The following is a 24,660-nucleotide window of genomic DNA, read 5'->3' as shown; positions in this document are numbered from 1 at the left end:
CGCCTCCCCCCAGCCTAACTCCCCCTGTCCCAGGGTCCCTCCACCCCGTGCTGTGCAGGGGAGATAGGGTGCAGCTGACTGCAAAGACACAGTCTGCCTGGCTTTGGAGGCTTTTCAGCATCAAGCAGCAGGCCAGCACTATCGAGGGCCTGCAGGGTCACAGCTCTGTCACCTTTTAGAAGGCTGGGAGGTATCTGCCTCCAGCCAGCAGGACAAAAGGGACACTGTCCAGATACAGAGGGGAGGAGAACACACAGGTTAGCAAGGTCAGCTGGCAATGTCTATGCAGCAGGGGGGAGGAGAGGGGGAGAGAAGAAAACCCAGTGAGCTGTCACTAAGCACCCATCACAATTCACCTGCTAAAGGCACCTCTGGTGAATCCTAATGGGCCAGGGGAAGGAGCAGAGGATCCAGGACTGGCTTTGAGCAGCGATTACACTAAAAATAAACCTGCCCTTGTTTACAGAGGGATAGCTCAGGGATGAGCTAACACATCCAAAAGCACACTGCTCCTGCCAGCCAAGGCAGCCCTCAGAGGGGTGACACTGACAATCCCTTCCCCAGTTAGGCATTCTGTTTCTTTGACAATAGCTGCTTCAGCCCCCCACACAAAGGGCTGACTTTCCCAGGGCCATTTCTCATGTTCTGTAGGGATTCCATGGACCATGGGACAGCAGTGCTGGACAAGGCAAAAGCTTTCTGTGTAGCCCCAAACCAAAAAACCAATGGAAGCATCCCCAGTGAGCCCTTACAAACATCACTGCATCCCCAGTAAGCCCTTACAAACGTCACTGTCGGATAAACAGGCCCCATACAAACAGCAAAACACTTTGGGGTAGAGCCTCTGAACAAGGCTGAGAGCTTCTCCCACACCAGTTGTGATGCTGAGCCCTTCAAGTCACAGCCTCCCTCCTTTGCTTTGCCCACTGTGCAATAATATTTGTCTTTCCTAAAGGAGTGTGGTGGAGTTACTACTATGCTTCAATGCTTTCAATGTAGGAAGGGCTATAAAAAACCCCAACAACCCAGTCTCACCCACCAGAAGGAAGCCTACAGACACTGAGGAAAGAAGACAGACTGAAAACTCCACAACAAATTCCAGTGGCTGCTCAGTTTCCCAGGAGAGCAGAGGGCTAGGGCTTCTTAAAGCAGAAGGCTTTATTCTGGATCCAAGATGCTACCCAGTGAAGCAGGGGCTGCGGGACTCCTGCTGGCACCGCTCTGTTCACCTCAGCTGAACTGCTCCACATCAGCTCCGGGGGAAAGCTGCACAGCCAGGGCTTTACTGTGAATCAGGTCAATGATATGATGCAGGGGAAGATGAGACTGCACTGCCCTCATTTCTGCAGCACTCTTCCTTAGGCTGCTGTCACAAGCCAGCTATGCAGCCAGGCAGACCTTGTGTGTGAGCCATCAGGGCTGCTCTTGGGAATCATTCTAGAAACAAGGATTTCAGCACCACCTGATGTGACCCTGTCTGTCTGAGCCAGCAGCCCCTCTCCAAAGGCTTTACATTAATTGGGATAATAGGAGCCAGAAAGCTGCAGTGTAAGGGGGGGTACTTGTATTTACTCCTGGCAGAAGCAGGAAGGATAGCAGTTGTGACTGCTATAGACAGAACATGTTCAAAAGCTGCTGTTCACCCCTTCATGTCTTCTGCTGACTGCTCTCCCTGGCTGAGAGTTTTATTTCATAGAAGCACAGAATGGTTTGGGTTAGAGGGGACCTTAAATATCACCCCCACCATGGGCTGGGACACCTTCCACTAGACCAGTCTGCTCAACGCCTTGTCCAGCCTGGCCTTGAACATCTCTGTGGGGGAACACATCCACAACCTCCCTGGGTAACCTGTTCCAGTGTCTCACCACCCGTACTGTAAAGAATTTGTTTCCAATATCCAGTCTAAGATATTTAAAGATATTGAAGCCACAGGGGAAGCCAGAGGCTTTCAAGAGAAGTTTGGCTTTCAAAAGACAACAGCAAGTAGGGCTTCAATCATTCACTCTCCCAGTTGGCTTCAGACATGTCACTGAACCTGCTCTGTTGGCACTCACCTGCACAGTCAGGTAATTTCTCCACTACTGATAGGAACCAAGGATAAACTGACAAATACAACCTAAGACCCAGAACCTTGTCCCCCAGCAATCCACATTGTATAGGCATAATCCTTTGAACTCAAGTGCCAAGGTTTTCCCCAACCATGATTTCCAGATGGTAAAAGGAACAAATCCCTTCAAAGCTGAAAGGGATCACGAGAATCCCCACACAGAACAAGTCTACAACAAGCACTATGTGTAACAACAGCTCCTGTGACTACAAAGGGAAGGCAGGGTGTAATAAAGCTGCCCTGTGGCCATGTGGTTCTGCCCAAAGCAAACAGCATGTGAATGGAGCCCTAAAGCAGGTAAGTCAGGGCTTGGCATTTATGATGCAATGATCTTGGCAAGTATACAGCAAAAGGCAGGGCTGCAGCTTTCCTGGGGTAATGGAACGTGGCCAGGGATCAGAGATGGAGTAAAGACAGCGCTCAGAGAGGCTTCCTTGGGGGAAAAGCAAACAAGCAGCTGATCCACAGCTCTCATCCCTCAATCACAGGGGAAAAAAGGAGCCAGTTCCAGCACCAGATGTAACTTGCTGATGGGTTGATGGGAGTTTGCTCAATCCAAGACCTTCAGCAGCTTTTCAGGTGAAACATGTCTGCAATAAGTGTAGGAATCCTTGAGGGACCAGCAGGGCTGCATTCATGCTGCCTGTGCGGTTACATACCTGGGGAGCCTTGCACAATGTCACTTTTGTCCTTTGTTTCATCTCCTCTAGGTTTCCTGCAGTGCTCCCCACAGTTCAGTCTGCACCTCTCTGACAAGGGTCAGTGTGCCTGAGTAGCTTGCTTGGAAGCAGCAAACTCAGCTAACTGGCTGCAAGTTACCCAAGGATTGCTACTCGTGGTGTTACAGGACCAGAGCAAAAATGTGTAATAGGACAGGGAACCTGGGGGAAGGAAAGGAAGAATGAAGGGAAATCCTCCACTTCAGGTTCCCACTGGGACTGTAACACTGTCCACACAGAGGACAACCATGCAATGATTCCCTTTTCTAACTTACACACTTCCAAAGCACTAAGCACTTACAATTTTAAGACGATGCTTCCATTCACCATCTGCTACTAGATGATGTTCATCTCTTCAGAGTTACTTCCAGTCCCCATCTCTTTCCCACTTCCCCATCCTGCAGCAAAGGCTGCTCTCCTCTCACTCTTTACAAAGTGCAGATGATGGACAAGCAGCTTTCTCTTCTACCACAGACAGTGCAACCAGGTTTCACACAGAGCCAAGACAAGCTGAACCCAGAGCCACGCAGACACGCACCGCAGGGATGGCCGGCAGCACATGGCACAGACAGAAAAGCTCCACGTGCTTTGAAGAGAACTGCTGCCTGAGCTCACCAGAGCTTAGACATGGGGAAAATAAAAAGTACAAAACCAAGGAATGACTTTACACTGACTACAGTGGTTTAAACCCATGGGACAAATCAATTCACTGAGGCCAAAAAACCTCCCCATTTGTATTCAAATGGCTGTGACACCACAGTGTCTTTCAGCAGTCTCAGGTGTCTAACAGCACAATCTAACAGGAGACAAACCTACAAGGACACAGAAAATTACAGCTTGATAGGTCTGAAGTGCAGACTTGTGCCTTGCAAGGTGCTAAAAAGACTAAGCAGAAGGAAAAACTTCACAGATATTTCTTGGAGGACAAGTCCCTGGAGAACCTTAACAGCCTGGGCAAACAGTCTGTGGAAGGGAAATGCTTAATGGCACATGAGGCTGTTGGAAAGGAGCACTTGGCTCCAGAGCAAATGTGTCTGTCCAGTAATAAACATACCTGGCAGCATTTTACAGTTCCCTTTGTATCTTTCTTCCCAAAATAGCAGTGCTGAGGGATCAGGGGATGAAAGGAGAATGCAAAGGCTGCCCTAAACTGAGTTTAAAGAAGAGGGGTCACCTCCAGCCCCAGCCCCTGACTGAGACCATGAGTTCTGGATGTCTCCAACAAATGCTTGCAGACACCCTGAAGGTGTCACAGCTCTGTCTCTCTGCTGGATTTCAGCTCCAGGAAAGCCTCTGGTGCTGAAACAGGCTCTGAGCTGGGAGCCAGCAAAGTTAGTGCAGAGTGGGGTGATAGTAGCATTGCATCAAGCAGCACAGATCCCAAACGCATCCACGCCCTCAAGCTTCCAGAATTCTGGCAAGAATAAACTCACAAGCAGGTTGACAGCTTGGATTTGATGATCTTTGAGGTCTTTTTCAGCTGTATTGATTCTATGATTTACTTGCCAGTGCTCTCCCTCAAGAGCTGTGCCAACCACTGCAGCACAGCCAGGGCCAAAAGGCAGCAGCAGGGCTGACCAAGGGTGGGCTCGGGGAAGAATTTCATGGTTCGTAGATAGGCAGAGGCTGGATCCCAAGCACAGACAGACACACCCATTGCTCTGGTACCAAGGCTGCAGCAGTGTGACAGTTCACACTCTTCCAACTGTGTGGTACATGAAAAACTTAAAACTGAGTGGAGTCATTTTAGGGAGGCTAACCCCTAGCTTGTGGTAGGAGTCACCATTTTGCCTCCTCAGAAAGGAGCTTGTGTCATTCCTGTCAAAGCTTCTAGATTACATGATGCAGCACTCCCACAAAAGGTCATTTTACCACAGAAAGACAAACAATACAGGCTTTGCATGGGAGAAAAAGGTAGTTGTCTTCCAGTGCCAGCAAACTAAAAGGACACCTGAAGACACACAATAAGCCCCTAAATGTCACCACCCTTGCCAGAGAGACTGTCAGCCTCTGCACCTGCAAAACACAGCTTCTTACCTGGCCCACAGGGATGTGACACTCACCCAGAAGACTCTTTCCATAGTTGTACTGAAGTAGATTCCACAAGCCCATGAGATGGTGGCTGAACTTGAGCACTGAGTCATGGGTCATGAATTTAATGAACCTAATGAAGAATTCCAGGCAGGTTTTAGGCTGATTCATGCCACCTGTGCCATGCAGAGGAGGGTCAGAATGCAGCTCTGCACGATGGCTGGCAAGAAACTGCTTTCTCATCCATTGAATTTCATCTACTGACACTGGAATGGGGAGGCTGTTGGAATACTTGAAATACCTAATGAGGGTGCTCTGAATTAGACTGATGATGAAGTTACTCTGAAAAAGGCTTCCCAATTTGTTCATGTCAGAAAAGAAAGACTGAAGGTTTGCAGTGGTCATGTAAATCATTCAAAGACAATGAAATCTAATGGGCCATTTGTTGTGAGAGCCAAGAGAGGGGTGCCAAGAAATGCAGCAGTTGCTTGCTGTGTTTCAAGAGTCCTCCAAACCTTCATCCATTTCAGTACAGTCCCTGCTGCTGTCAGAGACTGCTTTCATTAATGCTACTCTAATTAAATGTGGGCTTAAAAAAAAGCAACCTCAGTCTTGCAAGAGTAGCCAGAGAGCAGGGATTCTATACAGAGCCTTTCCTTCCACCCTGATCAATCAAGTCTCTATTTACTGATACAGCTTAGCCATTTAATCCACCTTTCCAGAGGAGAAGGGAAAGAAGAAAACAACTTCAAAGCTTCACAATCTGCTTGTCCTGGAAGATTAAATTCCAAGCTGCAATGCTGCAGAGTAAACCCACCTTAAACAGACAAGGGTAAGATGCACTTTGTGCTTGCCCTGGTGCCACCTAATCCCTGCTATCTCTCCACAGCTGCACTTTCAAGAACTGGTCAAACAGCCAAACCTCTTAGATTTGAAGAAAAACCTTAATACTACATTGTATCCTGGGCTGCACCAAAAGCAGCATGGGCAGCAGGTGGAGGGAGACAATCCTTCCCCTCTACCCTGCCCCACCTGGAGTACTGCATCCAGCTCTGGAGCTTCCCACACAGGAGATGGAATTGGCCAGGGGAGGCCATGAAGATGATCCAAGGGTTGAAGCACCTCTCCTGTGAAGACAGGCTGAGAGAGTGGGGGCTGTTTGGCCTGAAGAAGGCTCAGGGGAGAGCCCTTGGAAGTTGATGATCTTTAAGGTCCCTTCCAACCCAAAGCACTCCATGATTCTAAATAAAGATGTTCCTGTTTTCAACACAGGCAACTTCTGGGTGAAGTGCTGACACTCAATGGACTCTGGCTGTAATCTGTCAAGGATTCAAGGCATTTGTTTATCCCCTTTAGCCAAACCCTGGATTTCAGACCATTCTCCTCCTTTTACTCACAGTGGTGCACTCATGGGGGTGTCAGGCACATGTGCTATTAGGTATGACTCAACTCTTCACTGACTGCTACCAATTCTTCCACTATTAGGCTGCTCATAACAAAAGAGACCAATGAGGAACAGGTGATCACTCCACTGGAATTCCACACTTGCAGAGGGAGTGCCCAAAATAATATTTCAGGAGCAGCAAAGGAAGTCTAAAAATGCTAAAGGAGATTAAAGTGCCAGAGCTTGGGAAGGAGCAGCTATTGCTGCAAGGATATTTGGGTTATTAGTGCCAGATTAGCATTTATAATTAGCAAGTGATAAAAGGCTTCAGAAGCTAACAACCAAACCACTGATTTGACATTGAAGATCAAGAGTAAAATGATATGCAACTGGCAGGGTTACTCAAGCTTCTGTGGAGCAGATTATGCTGTCAAGAAACAAGTACATTACCTGTCATGGAGCACACAGGGTGTGTGGTAGGCTGCATGTAGAATGTGTGTGGGAAGAAGAGTTCAGGAACTGGTGAAACACCAGGCAAGAACCAGTTCAGGTCTGGAAGCAGCATTATCCCTCATCTCCCTAATCTACAGGGCATTTGCTGTATTCACAATTCAAAGCCTTCTGCCATGGTGGAAATCTGCAAGTGAACAGGTGGACCTAAGGAATATGGATGAGCAAGAAGAAACTTTCCATCCTGGAGCCTGTCTCTAGGACATCCATTGTCTATTAGGTTGTGCTCTGTGATTTTTTTACTGATGTCAGTGAGATTAATCAGCTCAAATGCAAGAAATATTGACACAGGTGGCTAGAGACCCTGACCCACTCTCACTGCAAGAAATCAGGGATGAACTTCCACCTGGACACTATCCTGGACACTGCCTGGACACCACTTCTTCAATGGGGACAAGAAAAGGATTAAACATAGTATCATAGTATCATTCAGGGTTGGAAAGGACCACAAGGATCATCCAGTTCCAACCCCCCTGCCATGGGCAGGGACACCCCACACTAGATCAGCCTGGCCAGAGCCTCATCCAGCCTGGGCTTAAACACCTCCAGGGACGGGGCCTCGACCACCTCCCTGGACAACACATTCCAGGGCTTCACCACTCTCACAGGGAAGAACCTCCTCCTCACATCTAGCCTGAATCTCCCCACCTCCAGCTTCATTCCATTCCCCCTAGTCCTATCACTACCTGAGATCCTGAGCAGTCCTCATCACACTCTCCTGCTTCTGCTACCTGAAGATGGTTCTGCAGCCTATATAAGAAAGCCTTTCCCAAACTACACTTGCTACCTAAATATTCCCTTATCTTGGGCTCTCCTTTATCTTCTGGCAGAAGCTTTGTATGTGCACCTGAGACACAGAGCACAGAATCCTTAGCAGTTTAATCCCTTGCTATGTACAATAAGGATACTCTTAAGGTAGACATCACCAGATTTCAGCCAAGCACTAAAGCAGACTGCCCAGGGAGGTGGTGGAGTCACCATCCCTGAAGAATTCAAAGGACCCATAGACATGGCACCTTGGGACACGGTTTAGTGGCCATGGTGGTGTTGGGTTGAGAGCCAATTTGATGATCTTAGAGGTCTTTTCTGACCTTAATGGTTATGAATCATGCAAAGTCAGGACCTAGCAATCAAATATGCAAAGGCAGGACTTAGTAACTGGCCTTCCATCTGCTACAGACAAGGGAAAGTCAGTTTAGAGGAGATCAGAGTTATGATGAGATCATATGATTGTTGGGTTTCCATGCACCTTCAGCAACTTTCTCCTGGTCAAAACCCCTTGGATACCAGGGGGGGATTTTGTGTTTGTTAGCCCTCAGCATTTGCTTTTGTGATTTAAATGCTCTGAAAGTATCAGCCATCCAATCTTACAGGCAGAATAACGTGCACTTTGAGGTACCCAAGCAACCTGAAAGTATCAAGCCTGCAAATTAATTAATACCTGCACATTCTTACTCCTGGAGGCACTGCCCTGCCCATTCCGTGGTGAACATGAAGCCAGCCACGCTGATGATGCACAGCTTGACACATCCTGCTACAAGAAGACTTCCCTGTGGTGAATTCCCACACTTTATTGGGCAGCCCTCACAAACATTCATGTTGTCTTATGGAAGAGGTCTTGCATTCCAACGGCATGCCTCCAGATTACCATCTTGGGAGCACCTATTTGTAGTTAAATTCCTCTTGCCACCCACCTTGTTTCCCTCAACACTTTAAAGGGAACAAAGTTCCCTACTCCAACTGAGTTTTCCTTTCTTCCCAATCTGTGATTTATTTTGATTGTCTTAACGAGCAGGAGCTCAATTTCCTCTGCTTCATGGTGGCAAGCAACACATTATTTATTCAGCTCTTCAACACCAGTAACAACCTAAATGGAAGTAAATAACATTACTTGTTTCTCCTCTTACTAGGAACCATGCAGCCAATCGTGTTTTATGTTAAGATACAAACCTTGCAAAGAACCCAGCTGGTGCTGCTCTAAAAGGCTGGGGTTTGGCTGAATAATGAGTCAACTGTGCTCCAGCCTGGGGCCCCAAATTCCCTTATTGCTTCCCAAACCACTCTTCCCTTCTCTGAGATAACTTGTTCACATATGCTCTAGAGCATGTGCACAAACAGGCTGCTTTTCCTAACCTAGGGGCCATGGGGAAAAAAATAAGAGAGTACCTCACTGGGTAGGGGTATGTTTGGCACAGCCACCTAAGGCAGCCACTTGTTAGTCCACTGAAGTTTCGTGTGACTGGCTAAGTCCTTGGACCACATTTCCTCCATTTATTGTTCCTAGCTCATGGTGTGGGTTTGGCACGAGGCAGCTGGAAAGCTGACTCCCAAAATCAAAGTCACAGGAAGAAAAAAACCACCCTAGCTTGCTGGAGGCAAGGCATGAAGAACTAACCTTTTGTAGGAAAGGAGACAAACAAAACTGCAACTCACAGCATAAACAAAACAACAGCCAGGGGTGTAGGGGGGAGAAAAGTTGGAAGAAGAAACACATGGAAATGACGCAGGTTTGGGGAACTAGCAACCCTTTATCCTTGGCATTTCAAGATAAAGGTTCAAGAGCAAATTCTCCTTCAGGAAAACTACTAATTGCTGGCAGAAGAAAGTTGGAGGCACTTTACTTGTTGGAGAAGCATGTGGGGTTGAGACCTGGCATGGAGAAATGCCATGCTGCAATGCCGTCACCGAACAGACCTCGCCGTGGGCAAGTCTGCTTTAGCCCTGCATTTGTTTCTTGATCAGCAAACTGGGAACAGAGGCACCTCCTCCCTGTTTTGGGGAAGATCCTGCAGATGAAGAGTTATTTATGATTAGAAACACGTTCTCAAAGGCTTTGTCAACTACAGCATGCTCCTGCACAGCAGAAGTCTGACACAGACCAGTAAGAAAGTCCATCTAATCAATGCTCTGCTGGCCTCTCGGCAAACACGTGAAGGCCACGTGCATCATGCCCCTCTCCTCTGTGCCACCACAGTGCAGACTGGCAGGAAAGGTCCAAAGCATTTCTCACAGGGCTCTACTCGAGACAAGAAACCCATCAATAGAATTATCTCCTAACCCTGCTACAGTTAGGTGACTACATTACCTTAATACAGGCACTCCACTTTGCTAAGAACCCAGGTGGGAAGGCCACGTGCCTGTCTGCTTGCCCTCATGATCCTCACCATTCATCTGGGGAGTGAGTAAGCTTCACTCTTGCCCAAAGAAAGTACACTTGACTGCTCTGCCTGCTATTTATTTTAGCCTACCTACTAGCCAGCCATAGAATGTATTCTACTAAAGCCTGGGCCAGTTTGTGTATGAAGACATTTGCAGACAATATATCTTCCCATAATGACCATGTGCTGCCACTTCTGAATGCCTGCAAGCCTCAGGGGCTGAAGGAATCTAACACAATCTCCCTTTGGACAGCACAGGCAAGCTGACTTCTCTTCTGTTCATTCTGACAGCCTCAAAATGAACAAGTAAAACGATCACCTGACTGTAACTTCATACATCAAACAAATGCTTTGTAAAGCCCTCGCACACAAAAAATTACATCCCCCCCCAACACACATCTTTGCAGTGGCACAAGAGCTACCCAGTGGAGCAGAGCACAAACTGAATAGGAAATAAAGGCAGGCAGGAAATGGTCTTGCATTTAGAGGATGAACTGGGATGTCACCAGAGGAATGGAAAATGGAGCTTCGCTGGCAAACCTGCAGACCTGAAAATACCAAAGGTGATAAAAACTGCAGCATGGGGGAAAGATCTGTGCCCTAAATTCATCCCTGCGTGGCTGAACTTCTCTGCAAGGCGAGCGCCGTGAGATATTATAACTTTCGCTATCAAAAAACCCCAACAACCAACAGGGTTTGAGCATGGTATCAGTGCACATACAGCTGAGAAACATCTCATCTCCGAACTGGTGCTGAAAACTGCCATGCACCGCGGCACAGGCCACCTTCAGCACCAGTTGCTCGTGACAGATAATTTCCCCAACTGCACATTATTCTCGCGTCTGCATATAAAACACCCATCCCAGCCACCACACCGCTGCAGGGCTGGGGGTTTTACCCTGCCTGAAGACACTCCTGGGGGAAGAACACCAGAGATCCCATTCCAGCACACAGGCAAAATGCTCGTTGCATTTACCGCGTGCTGCTCGCCGCACTGCTGGAAACCGGAGAGGCTTGCAGCCCCTAACCGGCATTTTGGGAGGTTTTTTGTTCAATTTATTTGGGTTGGGGGCCGCATCTCCTACTCCCGCTGTTCCAAACAGCCCCCAACGCCACAGCAGGGAGCCAGTGTGGCACGGGAGAGGCGGTGCGTCTCCTGCAACGCGATGGGCGCACGGAAGCGAGCTGCTTGGGCTCACTTGCTGGGGGAAGGCGATGGTGAGCCACGTGGGGAGGAGGACGGCAGGCTCATGGAGAGGGTTTGCAGATACTTACGGACACACAGACAAGCCACCAGCTTGGCAGCCTCGTCAGGCACAGGGCAGGTAGGGAAGAGGGGCTTGAGCAGGTAGGTAGCGAAGACCAGAGCCACGATGTACTGTGAGGAAGGCCGGATGATGAGCAGCTCTATCCAGAGCTTGAGAAAGGCGGGCAGAGAGCCGTACACCTCCAGCATGTAGGCGTAGTCGCCGCCGGACTTGGTGATGGTGGTGCCCAGCTCAGCGTAGCAGAGGGCACCCACGATGGAGAAGGCCCCGCAGACAGCCCACACCACCAGCGAGAAACCGGGCGAGCCGGCCTCTCGCAGCACGCCGGTAGGGGTGACGAAGATGCCGGACCCAATGATGGTGCCCACGATGATGGCCACGCCGTTGAGCAGCGTGATGGAGCGCTGCAGCGTCACCCCCTCGCCCTCAGCTGAGCCGCAGGGCGATGGCGAGCGGGCGCAGCCGTTCTCCTGAGCCGCACCGCTCGCCACCTCCAGCATCTTCTCCATCGCCTGCTTCTCCTCCTCCTGCGCCAGCGAGGAGGCCGAGCCCGCCGGGCTCCTCTTCTTCACCGCGCTGTTGCCGTTGCCGCCGCCGCTGCCCGACATGGTGGCGGGAAGGGGAGCGGGGGAGCGGGAAGCGGAGAAGGGCTCGCAGCGGCGCGGGCGCGGCCAGGCGCTCCGCAGCCACCATGCAGCCGCGCCTTTTGTTCCGGCGGCGGTGGGCGGCGAGCGCCGAGCGCCTCCCGCCGAGGCGGGGAGCGCGGGCACGGCCTCCTTTCCGGGAGGAGCAGGAGCAGAAGAGAGAGGAGGAGGAGGGGGGACGGCGCTGTAGCGCTTGTGCCGACAGCAAGCCCCTGGGAAGCGGCGGTGTCGTGACCCCCGCCTCATCGGCCTTCATCTTATTGAGCACGGCACCCCCTTCCCTCCGGCCTTCCCTGTGCACAATAAAGGGATCAACAGCGGCCCCCAACATCACCTTTGTTGCCGGTTGTGGGGGGCTTCTGTCAGCTTCCAGGAAGGGAGGCTTGGTGCCGTGCATCCTCCTGCCCGGGCTGAGGTCCCTTCATAAAACGGAGAATGGGTCTCTGGGTGTGCAAACAGAGTCCAGCAAAACCTGCATCTCACGGTTACCCCCACTTCACAGAATCACTGAGATGTAGGGGATGGAAGGGACCTCTGGAGATCACCTAATCCAATCCTCCAGCTAAAGCAGGGGCACTCACAGCAGCTGGGCCAGGATCACAATGTCCCCCTGACTTTGTAATCTCCTCAGAGAAGGAAACACCACGACCTCTCTCAGCAGCTGCCTCCAGGGTTCCATCCAGCACCCTCACAGCAAAGAAGTTCCTTCTCCTTTTCAGATAGAACCTTCCTGGGTTCTAGTTTGTGCCCCTTGTCCCGTTGCTAGATGCCACTGTAAAGAGTCTGGCCCCATCCTTTTGCCCCCCACCCTTCAGCTCTTGCTGAGCATTAAGATCCCCAAAGACCCCCACTCACTTATCTATTGGACACACCGAAGCACTGTCCAAGGCCCTGTCACTGCATCACCTGTGCTTCTGCAGAGGCACTACAGAAATCTTCCTGTCATTTAGGGAGCCAAGATCACCCCAGAGGCTTGTTTGCAAAAAACCCAAGGTAATTCACCAATCTGACAGGCGTGCAGCAAAGGAACAACTTTTATCAACAACCACTGAAGACACTGGGTTTGTGTCCAAAGAGACACTTGGATACTTCACAACAGTGCCTAAAGCAGCCCTTTCTTCTGCAGATTCAGGCTCTCTCTTGTCCTCATGGAACAGGAGATGAGTTCAGAGGCTAAAGCCTAGGAGCCCTGATGCTCAACAAGAATCATTCCCATTAAGAGATAGAAGCAGTACCTTTGTGGAGCTTTTTCTTAGGATATGAGTAGTTGGTGTCACCCAGGAAGTTGTGCCTGAGCTCTGAAACCCAAGATCAGTGTCCTTCCTCCTTGGACCATCCTCTTCTTTGCAGGTTTCAGGCATGCTTCAGGCAGTAGGGTGGGTCAGGAGGTGGGCTTGAAAGATACCTCAGAGAAACTTCAGATCTGCATTTTGGGGGGAAATGGTAGCGGTTTAGCATTTTCAGGTACCTCACATTGACAAGGGAAATCCTGAGTACGTTCAACCATCGCTAAGAATCCTGAGCAGCCTCCTGCAGCACCAATCAGACCCTGACACCTAGTGTCAGCAGTTAGCCACAACAGCCCAAGGGCTTCCAACTCTGTTTATCGTGTCTCGATTTATGTAAGCATCAGCATCTAGGAAGAAAGACAAAACCTACCTTTGCATCGAGCATGTTTTCTTAGTTTTCAGGGTGAAGTGGGATCCTGAAAAAGATTGCAGTGCCTGAAAGTGAGTGAAAAACAAACAGCAAAACATTTACCACACGATTTCCCTGAACTCCCCAAAGCCTTTCTTTAGTGGAACATTAGCCCCACTGCAGAGGCTTACAGGGCTGTAATCTCAACCCATTCTTTCTCAAAGTAAGATTTACCAATCTTTTCGACTTTATCTTTGGCAAAATGTTCACAGGAGCATAAAAATCAGGGGGGGTAAAAAAAACCCAAACAGGTACCTGCAACATATGGGATTGTCTCTGTTGGCCTCATTACGTCAGGATCCAGCAGGCAGGAATTGAAGTTGTAGGCTTCAGATATTTTCAGCTGAATGCTCAAATTCAGTTAGGTGAAGAAAATTACTCATCAGAGGATTTACTTCACCAGTGCTCCAGACTAAGCTCTTGTCTGAAGATGAATAATGGCTGGCTTGGTGCTTTTCACCTCGTGTTCATAGAATCGGTCAGGGTTGGAAGGGACCACAAGGATCATCTAGTTCCAACCCCCCTGCCATGGGCAGGGACACCCCACACTAGATCAGGCTGCCCAGAGCCTCATCCAGCCTGGGCTTAAACACCTCCAGGGATGGGGCCTCTACCACCTCCCTGGACAACCCATTCCAGGGCTTCACCACTCTCATGGTGAAGAGCTTCCTCCTCACCTCCAGCCTGAATCTCCCCACCTCCAGCTTCATTCCATTCCCCCTAGTCCTATCACTACCTGAGATCCTGAGAAGTCCCTCCCCAGCCTTCTTGTAGGCCCCCTTTAGATACTGGAAGGCCACAATTAGGTCACCTCAGAGCATTCTTTTCTCCAGACTGAGCAGTCCCAACTCCTTCAGTCTCATCCTCATAGAAGAGGTGCTCCAGCCCTCTGATCATCCTTCGTGACCCTTCTCTGGACATCTTCCAGCACCTCCAGATCCCTCTTGTAATAGGGGCTCCAGAACTGGAGGCAGTACTCCAGGTGGGGTCTCACCAGAGCTGAGTAGAGGGGGAGAACTCACAGAAATTTTCTTCAACTACCACACAAATGGGACCAAGATTTCTTTTTCCCCCCAATTCTTCTAAAACCAGATTGACAGACTTTCAGACTCAGTTTTGACACCCATTTCCATCTGGAAATCCTGGGATCGAGCAGCAGTGGAGCAGCAGCCACTGAACTGCCGTATTTGAAGTCAACCACATACTTGACTGTCTTGGAAACAAATCCATTTAATTCTGCAACTGTTTCTCCATTTGCATGGCTGAGAAAAATGCCTGACTGCAGCTGTGGTGTTAGGGTGTGTTCACACAGCGCTTTGTATCTTCAAAGCACTCCACAAATGCTAAGTATTATTATCAGCTCTGACCACGCACATTAACTCACTTCAGGCCCCCAAGTTATTCCGCAGGATCTTTGAAGACTATTTGATTATACAATCAGTTCTCCATGTGCTAATACTCAGGCACTTCGAGTTTGTCACATCAAAAAGAAAGAGGGAAAGAATTATTTGTCAGAAAGACAAATAATTACCAGTATCAAAAGTAAATTGGCCATTTGTTACAAGTCACGTGTATGTTCTTCGCCGTTTATCAGCAAAGCTGCCTCGAATAAAATAAGCCAGCCTGCTGGAACCAAAGGCACCATTTCTTCAGCAAACACCTCAGCTATACTGATGCAAGAGCTTAGAAGGTCTTTTGGTTGGGTGAATGGAAGTGGTGGCAGCTTCTAGAACACTTGAAGAGTAGTAAAGGTGGAGCTGGCGCCGCACGCTTCACCCACGCCCCGCTCTCTTCACCCATGCTGCTCTTCACCCACGCCCCGCTCTCTTCACCCACGCCCTGCTCTTCACCCACACCCTGCTCTTCACCCACACCCCGCTCTCTTCACCCACGCCGACATGGCTTGCCCACAACCAAAGGCTATGTAACAGCACAGTTTGGGAGGCCTCACATGCAAGTATTGCCCACAATTATTTTAGGAGGGATTCCCTTAGCCGAGGAGGTCGTCTCCTACTCTTCCCATCACAAGAAACTTGTTTAAATGATTCAGCTAAGAAAATTGGGCTGAACGAGACCTAAACACTAAGGATGGCTAAGCAGTGAGAATGTAACACTTGCTTCTCCCAATTATTTTTATTGATTAAAAAAATTGGCAGATTCATTTTACTCAGCAGGTTTTGTTGGTAAGATTCTGGTAGCCAGAACCACTGAACACGAAGCTCTCGAGAGCTACGCCACACCGCAGAGCCACACCGAGTCTTATGAAGTCATGGTGGAAAAAAAGAGTTTAGCTGACAGGTCAAGTTTGATGATCAGGGCCAAATGAAGCCTTCCAGCAAAGGTCCTCAAGATTAGGAATCCCATTTTGGAAGGCATGCCGCATCTAGCTGAATGCAACAAATAATTAGATAGCCTTCAGTGGGCGCGGCGGCAACAGAGGGGTCATTGTTCTTTCGCTCCAATTATAATGCAGCTCAGCAGAGCCTTTCAGAGCTTTTAAGTATCACAGAATGTTGGACATCTGATTAGACTCTGCTCATAATGAACTGCTTCATTCTCAAGGAGGGATTCTAGCATTTTCTCGACAGGAAGATCTACTTTCTAGCTTGGGGAGGTTAATTACACAATGAGATACAGGCGCAGGTTTCTCTGTGGGTCTTTATTGCACAGTCACTAATGTAACATTAGCTGTAAGTTTCCTTACATCGGGTAAGAGCTGAGGAAAAAGGCCTGGATGCAAAGAGAACAGAAGGCATTCCCTGTTACATAGCTTGTCTGCAAAGACAATTATTTCAATAAGTGGTTAGGCAGATAGCATCCATTAAAACACACTAGGCAGTAATGACCACAAGAAAACAGAGGCACGAAGGAAAAACAAACACCACCACAAAGATGTGCCAACAAATGCAAGTTAAGACAGTCAAAATGAAGGCATACTTTCAAGCAAACACTACTGGCTGTGAAGTTGAGCAGAAAAAGGGACCCTTCCTCAAAGAGTAAGGCCTGTACACTTCCAGCAGATTTCTGTGAGATCAAAGCAATCTCCACTCCTGCAGCTTACGAAGCCAGAAGGTACACTCATGTCAGACTTGGGGTAAAAATACCAATGCAAGCCACTCATGAGAGAGGGCAAACAACTGGGTGCCTTAAGAAGAATGTGGCTAAGGTCAAGGGAGGTTCTCCTCTCCTCTGTCCCAGTAAGACCCCAGCTAGAGTACTTGGTCCAAAAGCTGCCTGGTCATTGCACCGTGGGCAACCTGCTGTGGGTGCCCCTGCTTTAGGGGGGTTGGACTAGCTGATCCCTGGAGGTCCCTTCCAACATCCATCATGCTGTGATTCTGTGATTGTCAGGTACAGATGGTGGGGAACACCTAAAGTGCACCAGTATGAAACTTCCAAAACACAGGAACAAGCACCAACCACTCAAACGCCAGATGAAGTTGTTCCAACTATGAAGTCACCAAGTACAAGACTTCTGATAAGGGTAGAATTTAACAGGAACACTGATAGGCAGCTGGGATTTAGACCAACATGGATCCAGATCTATGCTCCAAACCCTTCTACTCCTTTTCCAGTGAGTTATCCTCAAAGTTATTTCTATTCCAGTCTTTATCTCTATCTCTTTATCTTTATTGCCATAGGAATGCCTCTCAGTGCAGTAGTGACAGGAGTGAGCACTAAGCAAGAACAAATGCAGACATGTGCTTTGACCCTTCTGTATTGTGCCACCTTAAAGAGCCTACAGATGCCTATGCAGACACCTTTCAGAGTTCAACTTAATTGTGCAAAGTCGTTACAGACATTAGTTCTAGTCTGACAATCAAATTGTTTCTCCCTTGCCAAGCAACTGAGAGGATAAGGCCACAGGAAATTACATCCCAGCTCCTGTTTTACATACATGGGCAATTCTTAAAGCTGGCTTTTGCAAGGCAAATACTTGTAGCATAAAAGCTTTAAAAACAAGAAGCCACCAAAAAAACCCAACCATAATCTCCCTTTTTTGTTCCAGACTGCTAATTCAACAGCAATCCACCTTGCAACTGGGATACAGCCTGCCTTTACCAGAGATGCCACAACACTGGACACAGGAATGCAAGACTCAAACCACCACAACAACTCTTAACAGAAAAAAAAAGCCTCTAAAGCTTTTTCTGTAGCACTGACTCCATTTCCAGGTATTTGAAACAATCAGTGTTGATACTTACATTGATGATTTCCTACCAGTATACTTAGATGTATCATAGTATCAGTCAGGGTTGGAAGGGACCACAAGGATCATCTAGTTCCAACCCCCCTGCCATGGGCAGGGACACCCCACACTGGATCAGGCTGGCCAGAGCCTCATCCAGCCTGGGCTTAAACACCTCCAGGGACAGGGCCTCAACCACCTCCCTGGACAACCCATTCCAGGGTTTCACCACTCTCATGGGGAAGAACCTCCTCCTCACCTCCAGCCTGAATCTCCCCACCTCCAGCTTCATTCCATTCCCCCTAGTCCTGTCACTACCTGAGATCCTGAGCAGTCCCTCCCCAGCCTTCTTGTAGCCCCCTTCAGATACTGGAGGGCCACAATTAGGTCACCTCAGAGCCTTCTTTTCTCCAGACTGAGCAGCCCCAACTCTTTCAGTCTGTGCTCATAGGAGAGGTGCTCCAGCCCTCTGATCCTGTGTGATCTCACCTAAAGATGCATGGAGTACAGTTAACTGTATGACTGACGATGCATCTCTTCTCCAAGAAGACTTCCATGATAATACATTAACAAAGTAAAACCTTGATGAGAATTTGAAGCAGATCACTGAAAACAGAAGTCAGCATCATCTCTGATGGATGCATGATGATGAGTAATTAATCTGGAGACTAAATATTTATACCACAGTAGCTCCCTATGAACACAATATGTATTTGAACCTGCTAGGAAGGCTTTATTGAAGAGTGAAGCAAGCTCAGTGAATCAGAGGTACACAGAAGTACAAGTGAAATAAAAAGCTTTGATTATTGTTTTTAATAGACCCAGTCACATCTGACAGGGATATTGATGAGGGCTACCTCCAGCTAGCTCAGTGCCAAGTCATCTGCACTTTGAAATGCAAAGGCAGCACTAAGACGACTATATTACAGTTTTTCCTAATTGCTAATGATATCTCAGAACTCACAGACAGACAAGATACATGCCAGTCTGAATCAGTGCCATCTTTCTATGGGGTCATCCTCAGCAAAGTGATTGCAAGAACAGCACTGAGCAGAAACCTCAAGCTTAACAATGACCAGGTCACACACACTCAGGCAGCAAGTAAAAGGAATTCTTTTCCTCTTGCCAGAACTGCAGATATCCATTCCAAAATTCTTCTGGAACCTGTCACTCTCTGGCAAAAGCATCACTGATGTGGTTCTGCAGACCACCAGGAACACAGCAAAAAGTCTGGCTGATGATGCCAAAGACTGTATAGCTCAAATGAGATCATAAAGTGCAACCAAATTGGTAGAGATAGTATTGTCCTACAGAGTTAACCAAGATGTAAATTCAACTGAGCAGTAAGGGCCTGGGAGAAGCAATATCAAACTGAAGATCTGTACTGCCACATGGAAAATCACTGTAAAAATAAGTACACTGCAGTGGGACAGAAGAGAGATTCTCTTAATAGAATAGAATAAACCAGGTTGGAAGAGACCTTCAAGATCATTGTGTCCAACCCACCAACCAATCCAACCCACCTAAACAACTAAACCATGGCACCAAGCACCCCATCAAGTCTCCTCCTGAACACCTCCAGTGATGGTGACTCCACCGCTTCCCCAGGCAGCACATCCCAATGGGCAATCACTCTCTCTGTATAGAACTTCCTAACATCCAGCCTAAACCTCCCCTGGCACAGCCTGAGACTGTGTCCTCTTGTTCTGGTGCTGGTTGTCTGGGAAAAGAGACCAACCCCCACCTGGCTACAACCTCCCTTCAGGTAGTTGTAGAGAGCAATAAGGTCACCCCTGAGTCTCCTCCTCTCCAGGCTAAGCAACCCCAGCTCCCTCAGCCTCTCCTCACAGGGCTGTGTTCCAAGCCCCTCACCAACTTTGTTGCCCTTCTCTGGACACCTTCCAGCCACTCAACCTCCTTCCTAAACTGAGGGGCCCAGAACTGGACACAGGACTCGAGGTGTGGCCTAACCAGTGCAGTGTACAGGGGCAGAATGACCTCCCTGCTCCTGCTGGCCACACTGTTCTTGATGCAGGCCAGGATGCCATTGGCCCTCTTGGCCACCTGGGCACACTGCAGGCTCATGTTCAGCCTACCATCGACCAGTACCCCCAGGTCCCTCCCCACCTGGCTGCTCTCAGCCACTCTGACCCCAGCCTGTAGCTCTGCATGGGGTTGTTGTGGCCGATGTGCAGAACCCGGCACTTGGATGTGTTCAACCTCATGCCGTTGGACTCTGCCCATCTGTCCAGCCTGTCAAGGTCCCTCTGCAGAGCCTCTCTACCCTCCAGCAGATCAACTCCTGCCCCCAGCTTGGTGTTGTCAGCAAATTTACTGATGATGGACTCAATGCCCTCATCCAGATCATCAATAAAGATGTTAAAGAGGATGGGGCCCAGCACTGATCCCTGGGGCACACCACTACTGACAGGCTTACATTTACCACAGAGTTAAGTGGCCACATTCCAACTTGCCAAGGGAGAAAGGCACAGCCATTGCAAGGTAACAGCTTGAGGTAGAGCTATTAAGCAGGGAAAGGCAGGGCCTGGGCACTTAATTGGTTAAACAAGAATATTCCGAAGCTTTAAAACATCAGGGTTGCACAAAAACCAGAAGTGTTAAAAGTGCTTTTAAATTGAAGACTTGTGACTCCAGAAAAAGCATGGATTCTAACATGTTTTGATGTAGTATTGACAAGCTCTGTGCTGGCTGCACTTGCAATCAATCACACCAGCAACCAGTGACTTTCCTCAGTGGCAGGAACAGACCGAGTAACATCTGCTCTCCCGGAAGACTCCTTAAACACAATCAATCAAGATCACATCACGAGTTTAGACCTGCTCCTCATCAGGAAGTCTGACCGTACATTTGGTGCATGAATTTCATGCACTGTTAAATAGAATAAAGGATTAAAAAAAGCCAGTGAGAAAAGGTGCTTGGGAGGCAATCATGGCTAGTAGCAGTACGCTTCAGAGGTAGATAATACTTGTGGCAACTGGACTGTAACGCTAAGATAAGGCCCCGTGGCTGGCAGCGTACGCAGCAGCTCTGGGCCACAAACAAATTGCAGCCACCACTTAACTTCATTACCTTAAGGTGCTATAAATACCATCTGGTCCCAAAGTGTCCTGAAGCTAAAAAACTCATTTTGTAAAGGAAAGTGCATCTGAAGACAAAACCTTGGAGAGACTGGGGCTCTCTGACTTACTGGAAAACAGCCTTTCGAGTACCTGGATGCTGCATTTTGTCCACTCTGCCAGCACTGGATTAGGTTCCAGAAACTGGTTTGGGTTTTTCCCCCTCCCCAAATCCCATTGGGAGGGACAGATGGGGTTTATCTGATTTTGCTTTCCTTTGATGTGATCAGTTTCCTGGGATCAATTGGACATTTTCACCTAATTTGCTGTTCTTGCCAATCTTGAGATTCTCCTCTGCCTTCTCCTCCTGGTACATTATTGATACAGAACAGTAAAAGCTGCCATTTAGTGTAAAGTTTTAGAAACAGTCTTCTGGCTTGTGGTATAGAGTGGACAGTATCCAGCATCCACTTCAAACATGGACCATGCAGGCAAGAGAAAAGGCTAAAGGGTAGCCTCCAAGTAGTTTTTCCCTTCTCCTGTTGTCCCAAACACCAAGGGTAAAAAGGCACAGAGAAGACCAGAGAAGATCATTCTCTTCCCAAACCTCTGAAACAGTTCCACAAAGAGACCTGATCATCATGAATGCTTTTCACTTCCTCACACCTGCTGTTTGCTAACATGTGTTTAGTTGGGATTATTGATTCATGCAGGCCACTGAAAGAACACTGGAAGAAACACAGAACAATTCAGGAAAGAGGCAAGGGAATAGACTCCCTGCCCTTGTTTTCCCTTTCACTGCCAACAGAATTCCTTATTGGTCCCTGCTTTGAAGCAAGTCAGTTTGTTAGGGGTTACTATTGTTTACTTCTTAAGAAAAGCAGAGCTAAAAAAACCCCACAGCTTCTCTACTGAAGGTCAGAAGGCACTTGGCAGAGCCGAAGCTGGCTGTGAAACGGCACAGCACACACAGACACTGCAGGGAAAGGAAAGGCGACTGAAAAAGAACGTCACTTATCCAGGTACCCCGGGCTGGACTGACATTTCATGGGCCACCTAGGGCCTGAGCTGCTCAGCACGGTCCTTGGGCTGCGCTTCAGCCTTCAAGAGGTGCCTGCTTTGGAAGGAGGAGCGGACGGTTCGGTTCATCAGCGGCTGGAGAGGGCGAAAGTTGTCCACCATTCTCTTTTCTTCCTCACCATCTGAAGTGAAGAGCAGCATCCGAAATGCCTCCAGCTGAGAAAGAGAAATGTCCAATTTGGTGACTTCAACTAGAAAATTACTGAAGTTCATGACAACAACATTCCTGTTCTATGTCTTTATTGATGAACTGGACGAGGGGATGGAGTCCATCATCAGTAAATGTGCAGATGACACCAAGCTGGGGACAGCTGGGGATCTGTTAGAGGGTAGGAGAGCTCTGCAGAGGGACCTTGCCAGGCTGGACAGATGGGCAGAGTCCAAGGGCATGAGATTTATCACATCTAAGTGCCATGTTCTACACATTGGCCACAACGACCCCATGCAGTGCTGGGGGTCAGAATGCCTGGAGAGTGGCCAGGCAGAGAGGGACCTGGGGGTGCTGGTTGAGAGTATGCTGAATATGAGCCAGCAGTGTGCCCAGGTGGCCAAGAAGGCCAACGGCATCCTGGCCTGGATCAGGAATAGTGTGGCCAGCAGGAGCAGGGAAGTCATTGTGCCCCTGTGCCCAGCACTGGTTAGGCCACACCTTGAGACCTGTGTCCAGTTCTGGGCCCCTCAGTTTAGGAAGGATGTTGAGTTGCTGGAAGGTGTCCAGAGAAGGGCAACGAAGCTGGGAAGGGGTTTGGAGCACAGCCCTGTGAGGAGAGGCTGAGGGAGCTGGGGTTGCTTAGCCTGGAGAAGAGGAGGCTCAGGGGAGACCTTCTTGCTGTCTACAACTACCTGAAGGGAGGTTGTAGCCAGGTGGGGGTTGGTCTCTTCTCCCAGGCAAGCAGCACCAGAACAAGAGGACAAAGTTTCAAGCTGCACCAGGGGAGGTTTAGGCTGGATGTTAGGAAGAAGTTCTTCATAGAAAGAGAGACTGGCCATTGGAATGGACTGCCCAGGGAGGTGGTGGAGTCCCCATCACTGGAGGTGTTTAAGAAGAGACTGGATGGGGCACTTGGTGCCATGGTTTAGTTGATTAGATGGTGTTGGGTGATAGGTTGGGCTCGATGATCTCGATGGTCTTTCCCAACCTGGTTAATTCTATCCTATTCTAAACATTCATTCAGGCTTGGAAAGCATATCCAAGGTACTGCTGCATTTGCATACTGGGGAATTTTTGCATGACCTTCTGGCACTTCTTTTGTCACCTGCTGGTAAGGATCATGCCATCACACTTATCAGTGCAGAAGATAAAGTGTCAGTCATCTGCCAGCTTTAGGCAAGCTGAATCTCAAACATGGCATGTCTGAGACAGAACTGACTCCCATTCAGACACTGGAACATATGTTGTCTTTAAATAACTCTCACATGCTATCTTTAAATAAGTCTCTCCAATTCTTCTTAATTGACATCCTTCCTGGAGTTCTGTTGTCTTGCAGACATGCATGTGCTGCACCCAGCAAAGAGGGAACCTCAACAAGCAATAATCTACAAAAGTTGTTTTTATCAGTGGTTTGTAACTGGGGATTCAAATAAAGTATGCAGCAGATCAGCTGTTATTGCTCACAAGGGTATCACAATGTTAAGTAAACAATGAGCCTTTCTATGTCATAAAAGAATAAAAGGGAAAAAGAGTCAAGAAGGGAAAAAGTTTCAGCTGAGAAGAAGAATGAGTAACACACTCTGCAATCAGTTCTCTGCTCTGTTACCAATCTTCAGTTCTTCCCATCCTGTTCTTTCATGCAAACCAAAGCATTAAGATCATAGAATGGTTTGAGTTGGATGGGTTGGAGGGGACTTCCAAAGGTCATCTAGTCCAAATCCCCTGCAGTCAGCAGGAACATCCTCCACTAGATCAGGTTGCCCAGACCCCTCTTGAGCCTGACTTTGAGTATCTCCAAGTATGAGGCCTCAACTACCTCCTTGGGGTCCATCCTTGTAAGGAGAGCAAAGTAATGCAGTGTTCCAATAAATAACCTTACATTTTTTCAAGGGGTAGCTTCCAGAATAAGACATTGTTTATAACACACCCAGATAAAACTCTGTGGGAGAGCTGGGGAAGCATCTTTAAGTGCTTACTGAAGAGGTCTTAAGTCTTTCAGTATTAGCTGTTAATGTCAGGATTCCTCTCCAAACAAACACTGCCTGTGAAGCAGCCACTTATCTCCAGCTTTCAAATCATGGAGCCTACCCCTTAACCTAACACTGCTGAACCCACTACCAAATCCTGGAGCCTGTCCCTTAACCTAACACTGCTCAATCCACTACCAAATCCTGGAGCCTATCCCTTAACCTAACACTGCTGAATCCACTACCAAATCATGGAGCCTGTCCCTTAACCTAACACTGCTGAATCCACTACCAAATCATGGAGCCTGTCCCTTAACCTAACACTGCTGAACCCACTACCAAATCCTGGAGCCTATCCCTTAACCTAACACTGCTGAATCCACTACCAAACCATGTCCCTCAGCACCACATCTATAAAAGGCTTTTAAATAACTCCAGGGATGGAGATTCCACCACTGCCCTGGGCAGTCTGTTCCAGGGCTTGACAACCCTTTTGAGGAAGAAATTTGCTCATGCTACCCAACCTAAACCTCTCCTGGCACAGCCTGAAGCTGTTTCAGCTCATCCTGTCACTTGCTGCTTGGGAGAACAGACCAACACCCACCTGGGTCCAACCTCCTCCCCCTTCCCCTCCACGGCAGCAGCGAAACAAAGACATCATGAGCTGAAAAGCAAGT

The 24,660-nt window shown here is 48.5% G+C and overlaps 2 protein-coding genes across 3 annotated transcripts in view; both read right to left on the bottom strand.

Annotated features, from left to right (window-relative positions):
- The window catches only part of SLC7A5 (solute carrier family 7 member 5), a 47,867-nt gene extending 36,016 nt beyond the window's left edge, over positions 1-11,851 (bottom strand). Inside the window, exon 1 of the mRNA XM_068150806.1 lies at positions 11,185-11,851. Within this exon, the coding sequence (XP_068006907.1) occupies positions 11,185-11,785 (601 nt within the window). The 5' untranslated portion in view covers positions 11,786-11,851. The remainder of the gene's footprint in view (positions 1-11,184) is intronic.
- Positions 11,852-16,159: 4,308 nt separating this feature from the next.
- CA5A (carbonic anhydrase 5A) overlaps positions 16,160-24,660 on the bottom strand; it is a 29,183-nt gene continuing 20,682 nt past the window's right edge. For both annotated transcript variants that reach the window (XM_068150803.1, XM_068150805.1), the window contains exon 7: positions 16,160-22,021. In XM_068150803.1, the coding sequence (XP_068006904.1) occupies positions 21,842-22,021 (180 nt within the window). In that variant the 3' untranslated portion in view covers positions 16,160-21,841. The remainder of the gene's footprint in view (positions 22,022-24,660) is intronic.

Source organism: Melanerpes formicivorus, unplaced genomic scaffold, assembly GCF_026170545.1.
Source record: "Melanerpes formicivorus ecotype bairdi unplaced genomic scaffold, bMelFor1.0.p_v2 SCAF_20, whole genome shotgun sequence".
Taxonomy (NCBI): Eukaryota; Metazoa; Chordata; class Aves; order Piciformes; family Picidae; genus Melanerpes; species Melanerpes formicivorus.
The sequence above is the reverse complement of the archived record's forward strand: the minus strand, read 5'-3'. Positions and strand labels throughout refer to the sequence as shown.